Source organism: Vidua macroura, chromosome Z, assembly GCF_024509145.1.
Source record: "Vidua macroura isolate BioBank_ID:100142 chromosome Z, ASM2450914v1, whole genome shotgun sequence".
In the NCBI taxonomy this organism is placed as follows: Eukaryota; Metazoa; Chordata; class Aves; order Passeriformes; family Viduidae; genus Vidua; species Vidua macroura.
Window position 1 is genome coordinate 63,434,682 of NC_071611.1, and position 8,402 is coordinate 63,443,083.

General features: G+C 44.6%; 1 protein-coding gene across 2 annotated transcripts in view; it reads right to left on the minus strand.

Moving 5' to 3' along the window:
- PCSK5 (proprotein convertase subtilisin/kexin type 5) overlaps window positions 1-7,204 on the minus strand; it is a 228,952-nt gene extending 221,748 nt beyond the window's left edge. For both annotated transcript variants that reach the window (XM_054003177.1, XM_054003178.1), the window contains exon 1: window positions 6,514-7,204. In XM_054003177.1, the coding sequence (XP_053859152.1) occupies window positions 6,514-6,711 (198 nt within the window). In that variant the 5' untranslated portion in view covers window positions 6,712-7,204. The remainder of the gene's footprint in view (window positions 1-6,513) is intronic.
- Window positions 7,205-8,402: the final 1,198 nt, after the last annotated feature.

The window sequence follows — 8,402 nt, forward strand, 5'->3', positions numbered from 1 at the left end:
ATATCACTACTCATGATTCTGTCCAATTCAATATTCTTCTGATTTTTATATTTATTATATTATCTATGTTTATTTTGAGCAGACACTTTGTAAAATAAAAACTTTATCTATCTTCAAGTACTACTTGAGTAATAATACCAAATTCCTGAAGCAGGACACAGAATTAAACTATGGAACAGTAGGTCAAAACTTCATAAGCAAGAGTGATTTATCTATTTATTACAGCAGGGCAGCAAACAATTACCTGCCAGAGTTCCTCTTGAAATTGTTTTGGTCAATATTTCAACTAGTGACCTGAATACTGGCACAGAAAAGACACCTACTAAACATAAGATACATAAAGACTTGGAGATTTTATGCTAGTATGTTGAGGGGCAGGAACAGAATTCAAAACAAACTGGCACCTTAATACATGGTCTGGAAAGGCAGGACAGCATTCAGCAAAGGCATAAGCAAAGTACTACACCTAATAAATAGCAACCTACTGAATAAATTCAGACTAGAGAACAAAGTGCTAGGAATCTAGCAGAATTAATCTGTGAACCATAGCAGACCACAGGCTGAATTCTGTCAAGAATGTCATATGGCTACAGGATAGACAAATGCCATAATGGTTTACATAAATAGGAGTTCTTTCCTGAAGACAGCAGAAGGAATCCTTATGCTGTACTCGGCTGTAATGCTCTTGCAGCTCCTTGCTCAATATGAGGATCTCTTAGAAAGACTAGACTCAAACAGCAAGACTGGTCAGTGAATGCCTCACTTACAGAAAACAAAGGAAAGTACTGAACTTGGATGGAAAACATAAAAGTCTGGAAGAGGGAAATGCTACAGCTTTTCTGATGTTGCTGTTCTTCACATTCACAGAGAAACAAGAAACATGAACTTTGAATTTCAGAAGAATTAATAGAGTTTTGACTTCACCAGGGCAAAGAGTATAAGGGACCACTAAAATCACTAGCTCCATTGACACTGTGGAACTTCCTTACCAAAGACCTTCAAAAACTGGTTATGTATCTGCCAGGAAACATGTGGGCATAGCTGGTTTTCCTTAAAGGCACTGCAATGGACATACTGATCTGTAGTGATTTCCCTCTTGCCCTTCACTTCTACAGCTTTAGCCACTGTCAGTCAGAGGTTGTCATACCAGACATGACTGCTGTCATACTAGAGGTATGATGCACCATGGATTTACATCAATATGTTTCACAGATTTCTTCCAGTTCTTCCATTTAACCCAGTCTGGTCCACTTCTGCACTTTGACTGAGAGAAGCAGTTTGCACAAATATTGCCGTTTGTAAATTGGGCTTGCAACTACTTGTTATTCTTAAAAATATAATTTAGTTTGTGCATGCCTTTTTAATTTTTTAAATTAAAAAATCATCACACAATTTGTAGTTTGACCACTATACGGTTAAACAAGGTTATCATCTTCCCTCATTCTGTAACAACACACAAACACTATTAGACTGCCTGTATGACCAGAAACCATTCTTTTTCTTCATCCAGCGCCTAATGAAAAGCTCACATTTACTAGAATCAAGATCTGTTCTCTCTCCCTCCTCCCTCCCATTTTTAACTGCAGAGTTGAGAAAACTACCACTAAATATGAAGAAATAGCCATGGTATACCCTTCATAGTCTCCAATATGTTCAGGTGTATCGGTTCTGTAGCATTATGAGCCATTTGCAAAAATTTTTTTTCAGGATTTACATTTTCCAAATATTTGTCTACTGGTGATTATTCTCTAGCACCCCTAAATGCACTTTTTTCCTCCTATGTGTACAAGAAAATTCAGTTTTCCTTGGTGTATTTATGTAACCCCACTTTACATATCTGCATATGCATACAACTTAAGAGTACACCTAGCTTTAATTCTTTTAATACCATTGTCCTGATACTTGTATCTTCAGTACTCACAACTTCATTAAACTTATTACAGGTATCAAATTTTAGTTAAGGTATACTCTATTTCAATACTGTGAGCACCCAGGCTCTTAAGAGGTATGATTCTTCTATTATTCATCTATATTATGGGGTACTTGAACTTCTTTGCACAAAGGCCTACCATCTTGCATTTTTGAGACATCTTTGTAAAGTGGTGGAGACTTTTGACAGCAAACTCCTTCCTTTGCTGAAGACAATCACCTCAGTTTAGGCTTTTTATCTCAAATTAAGTTCTTTTTTTCCTTAACTGCTTCCTTGTCTTGCATTTTGAACTACTTAGTTTGCAGAATTTATTTCTGCCTTCCATCAGGTATAGATTTGGAAAATGAAAAACAGCCATTTCTCCTATTCCTTCTATCAATTGACCTTGTTATGCAACATCTTGTCTGTGACATTAAAGGAATGTCAGGTTTGAAATTAACTGTTGAAATGAACAGGTGTGAAATATCATTTACTCAACTTTTGTGTGATCTGCTGGCTTCAAACCAATACTCCCAATTAAAACAAACAAACCCACCACAAAACACTTACTGGCAAGTGATATAAGTATTTACATTATTTAGAAAGCCAAATCTTTTTATCTTACTGTGATTCCTGAGGCACAGCACAAGCTCAGCACACTTAGGTGCCTTTTGGCTAAAAGTGTCTATTCCTTGCAGGAAGAAATTTGTAGGGAGATAGGGTGGTCTGTCACTTGCAAAGGGCAGGGAATAGGCTACTCAATTGTGGAAGAGATGAGAAAAGTAAAATTCCTGGAAGAATACTCTCAGGAGAAGAAAGATGTGATGTGGGAAAGTGTTCACCCATCCTCAGCTCTTGCCCAGAATTAAGAAAGAAAAAAGGAAGACCAGGATCTGAAGTTTACTATTGCAGCATTTCTCTCCCTTGTTGCAACCACAGATAGCTTTATCTCTTCACTTCTTCCATCACCTTTGGGGTCCCAACTGTTTGTTTTTCCTGTGCTCCTCAACCTTAACGGAAAATCCACTGCCTGAACAAGAAACTCCTGGCACCTGATGACAGCAAATAGTCACAATATTTAAAGCAACTGTACAAAATGCTACACAGACAATATGCTTAACCCTTGACAGCTGCCAGCAGTGAAAGAAACATTCCTGAATATCAGTGACAGATACTTTGCTCTAAGGTAAGGTCTGCTTTGTGTAGCCACTGCAAAATAAAAAACAAGCCAGGAAAGAGGTGCTGGGAGATGCACTATACCCCAAATTGCTCCATCCAGCATGGAACTTCAAACAACTCCCTGGCTGCTTTATGTTACAGTATCTTATCACAGTCCCAGAGGGCTTGCAAGTCCAGACCACTGTCTTAGAAGAACCGTGCAAAAAGAACAATGCAACACTTTTCATGCTAGAGAAACTACTAATTGCATTTCAAAGTTAAGTCAGAAAAACCTACTCTGGAAAAGGGGGAAAGAAATCAACTCCATGCATTTAAATCCTGATATTACATGTTTGTGTAATTTTAAAGTCCAGTGAAACACAGAAGACATATCTCTCATTGGTAATACAGGAAATACAAGATAAACAAGAAGTATGTCTCAGAGCAAATTGTAGGAAACAGGAAATAGAACATGTAGCTTGGAAAAATATAGAGTTAAAGAGGATTCTTCCTCTGTTGTGCTGTTCCCTAAAAATTAATGGAAAACTCCTCTATTCAATGAACAGAGAAGCTAAAGCTTTGAGTTTTCATACTAAGACAAAAAGACCACAGAAGCCTGAGAGCAACAAATGTTTAGCAGAAGCTGTGAAAGAAAGAGTTCTCAATTGCTTACCAGCAGATCATCTCAAGGCCTCTTTTAACAGCCCCTTCTGCCATCTATTTCTGATGGACTTGTCTAGTCATTAAGCAAGCCTTTGCAGGTTTGCCATGGCAATGAAAATTACTGAAGAGGTATTTCAAGACTCAACTGGATATTCTCCAAATCACACAAGCATCAAAAAACAGTAAGTTAAATTCCTCCCATCACCAGGAATGCACTAAATAACAAAAACTGGGAGAAGGAATGTTGGCCAGTATGAAGAATGTTGGCCAATTCAGAGCCTTCCTAGGTCTACCATCTTGTTTCCACTGATCAATTTTATGCACCTTTCATTGCCATTTTGCCACAAACACAAAATTAACAGAATGGTCAGTGGAAATAAGCCCTTCAGAGGCTCTCTTTCCCACTGTTTCCTTCAGCTCTAATTATGTAATTTACTGTTGTCAGAATACTCCTCATTTGCAACTTTAATTTTTATACAGTTTCACTACTTATCTTGAATATTTTAAATAGGTTATTTTTCTGGATAATTTGTAAGTTGGTCCTTTGGACCAGCTGCAGTGGAATTTCCATTTAGCTTTTTGCACTTTCTTTATAAAGATGAGCTCATAAATTTAATGTAACCAAAACTATTATGCCTATTGTATAACTCTATGAGAAAATACTGCTTACTGGTGTCTCTTATTTTCAGAGCATATTCAGCTTAGAAAGTATCTTTCAACATCACACTCAAAATAATTTTAATTGCTTGCAATTGTTGCTCAGTAATAACCAGCAGATTATTGCCCCATTCTTATCTTCTTTTTGCACTTCCTGTTTTGTGTCAAATATTTTCCTGCTTTTCCAGATCTATGAAGAAAGCTCACTATGGACAAGTCCACCTCATCTGTCCAAACTGCTCCTGATTCCCTTTCTCCAAAAGTTAGTATCTTCCTGTGTTTACCCATCTTTACCTAGATACACAATCTACTCTTTTTTCATCCATATACCTAATAAAGTATTTTCCAATTTTCAATCACTTATAGTCTCTTATTTTCTCTCATTCTCGTCTGTATACCTAATCTGTATTATCCATTATTGGTATTTCATAGTTGTATATAGACATTTTCACATAAGAAACAACAGAGGCTTACTACATTCTTTCCTTAATTCAAGATGGGGCTTACATATGCAAAGTACAAAAAGGCAGGGTCTGAGCTCACCAGCTAGCCTGACAAAAGAAAAAATGGGGAAAAGCACATCCTGCAACTGATGGTTGCTGATTTTGGCACTACAAGGGCCCAGACAGGAATACAAACATCTTGAACAAAAAAACATGCAAGACTAAAAAGAAAGCTGATGCAAAAAAAATTTGATTCCTAAACTGTAGTTCCAAAGTAGTACTTCAATTTTGACATGCAATCTTCCTCCCAAATTTTAGTGCCTCCAGCTGGAAGTAGTACTGCCTGCCTGCTTAAGTGCTTCACAAGAAAAGTTGGTACTCTAAGTAACTGCATCCTTACACATCATGTTTTGTGCTACCTCAGTGACATTTTCCAACTTTTCTCATCTAAATTATTTCTCTTAATTGACCACACAGCTGTCTTTTTCAGGCTTGCAATTGAGATGTATTTTAAACTTTTGATTCAATGATGTAGTAAGTGGGAACCCATTTTAAAACACAATAATAATCATGTCTTATTTTGATTTGGTTGATATGAAATGCCTGGAGTATAAACACAGCTGCATTTTTGTAAATCTCATGTATAAAAGGAAGCCTTCTGTACCTGTAAATGTTCATTTCTAACCTTTCAATTTATGTAGAATAAACTACTGTCCAGAAAGAATGTACTTGGATGTTTGCACCCAAGCAAGCAACAGGACATGCAAAGAGTTTATTTTTTAGGCACTCACCTTGTAAACCCTACATATGCAACTTGGATTTTGAGAAAAACTTCGAGGAAAGCCTAGAACACTGAGTATAAATTCCTTAAGAAAAAGTGATGTTAGGACATTTTAAAGAGAACTGCGCCTAATTGTAGAAGAGGGGCATTTTTCAGTGTGATGGGTTCCAGTGAGAACCAGGTGTTTGCTAACTTGCAGTTTCCTAACCTGACTGGATCCAGTTTTCTGACGTGGTGATGTCTGGATCTAGCCAAGTCCAGGTGTGGCCCCGGCCCCACCAGTGTGCTCTCCTTCCCCACGAAACGCCGCAGGCAGCCGCACGCCTGGCAGCCGCTCCGGGACACCCTGCCACCTCCTCCTTCCGCACGCCCCGCCAGCGCGGGGGTCGGGACGCCCTCCGCGGCGAGCCGGCGTCCGCGGCTGCCACGTCCTGGCTGCCGGCGAGACCGGAGCTCGCTGCAGGACAGCTCGTGTTGTACCAGCGCTTTTCAACTCGGAAAGGGGACACACGAGGCTGTCCGCCGCGGAGCGCAAAGTTCAGCCGCAGCGAGGCGGCGCGCAGAGCTGCGGCGGGACGCCCCTCGCCGATGCCTTCCCCCTCCCGCCCCGCGGGCGGCTCCCTGGCTCGCGCCCCGTTTCACACCTGGCTTCGAAGGAGAAGGCCACGACCCCAAGCTCTCCGGCATACCTGTCCCCGCGCATCACCTCCCGGGGCCCGCGGCGGGAAGCCGGGGCGGCTCCGCTGACCGCCCCACGGCGGCGGCGGGGCCTGCGGCGGGGCCGTGCTCGGGCAGCGGCCGCGGGGCCGCCCGTCCCTTGCCCTCGTCGTTGTTCCTGCCCCGTCGGCGCAGGGCGGCCGCAGCGCCGGTGCCCGCTAGGAAGTAGTTGTGACTAGCATTACCTGTCCTATATTGACGTATCCGTATTTGCTCGCTATCCTGTTGGCCTCCGGGAGCCCCCCGGTTATCCGCACAGCCCAGTGGTTGGTGTAGAGGCGCGTCCTGCAGGCGGGCAGCAGGAACCCCAGCACCAGGGTGAGCCGGCAGAGAAGGTCCCCGCCGCCTCCTCCTCCCCAGCAACAGCGGCGCTTCCAGCCCATCTTCTCCTCCGCACGCAACCCCCACAAAACTTCTCCTTCCTTCTTCCGAGGCCCTTGTCCTCCCCTCCGGGCCGCTCCGGCGGTACGTCCTCCGAAGTTAGCCCGAGGAAGAAACTAGGAAGAGCTTGGAGTAGTGCATTGAATCGCCCGGGGGTTAAATGATGACTGGTTGGGAATAGTGGTTCTGATCAGTGATTGCTGCTGTGCCCTCTTCCCGCCGCTCTCCCGGGATTAAATAACTTGCTTGTGAGAGCTTCTCTCACTGTTCCTGAGCGCCAGCTTCTCCCTCTATCCCTAGCTACATGGGAAGTCGTCTCTACGCGGGGAGGAGGGGTCCTTATCCCTCTCTCTCCGTTTCCCTCCTCTCTGACTTCCTTCCCTCTGCCAGCGGTCTTCTGCCTCCTCTCCCGCGTCTGGCTTTTCTTCGCCCCTACTAGCTCCCTGTCTCCGGAATCTGGGAGCAGCTCGGCTGCGGCGGCAGGCGATGTGTGAGTGCTGGCAGATCAGAGCCTCAGTGCACTCCGACTCAGGCACCTCCCTCTCCCCTCCCTCCTCCTTCTCCTCCGCCTCCTCTCCCCGCCCTCGCTCTCTCAGCGCCGAAGGCCAGGGGAAATGGCAGCCGCGTCGGCGCCGAGTTGCCTCCCTCTACGCGCTCCTGGGCCCCGGGCTGCTGCTGGTCTCGTCAGCCGCCGCCCCCGGGCGCTGTCTCTGCCCCCCAGCCGGGCCATGAGGCCACAGCCCCGCCGGCGGGGCTGCAGCAGACGCGGCGAGGTGCGAGGCCTGCCGCGAGGCCTCGTGTTCGGCACCGGCGGCGGCCTCCCGGCCCTGCGCCCGCGGGGCGCCCAGGGCGAGGAGGGGCCGTGGGAGAGCCCCAGCTGCTCCGGTAGGCCGAGTCTGCCCTGGCCGGCTGTCCCCAGGAGAAGCTGCTAGGCTACAAGGCAGGACAGGAACAGCCCCGCAGCTGCCTCTCCGGCAGCCACCGTGTGCCCGTTGGCTGGCCGCACTTCAAATACATTGCACGTCGTCGTTTAATGCAGCCCATCTGTCCGTGTTCACCACCTTCAAAAAGAAAAGTGGGTGGCTGCTGCTTTTGCAGAGGAGCAGTGGTCCAGACCCAGACAGAGAAGGCAAAACTCCCACTGCTCCCTCATCCATCTCTATGTAGCATTGCTACAGATCTGCAACTTGCTTCCATAAGCAGAGCACCTCTGGGCCCAGAGAAGATGCTGCTGGTCATCAGCAGCTCTCTCAGGCTGGTGCCTGGCTGGGGTGGGAGAAAACTCATATCCACTCCAGCCCAAGCTTGTTGTTTAATGGTCTAAGCATTTGAGCCACCGTAATAGCTTTGGACTAGCTGTAGATCTACTTTGTTTTGCTTGAAAGTTAAAATAATTGGTCCAGTAGACCTACTGTGAGGATCTGTTGCAAGTTTTGAAGGAATTTGGACATGAGAAGTAACATTTCAGTGCACTAATGTAAATTTGTGACTTTTTTCTCTGAGGAAAATGTGTCAGCAAAGGTGACTGACTTTGTAGGCAAAAGTCAGGCAGCTGTCACTTTTGCTGAAGTATGAGAAATTAAATAGTTTACAGAAGGTCATAGAATAACATGGAGTTCCTTTTTAACTCCACCAAAACCTACATCCCTACCTTTAAAGCAGCTGTTTCCCTTGAAAAGTAGAAATAGAAAGT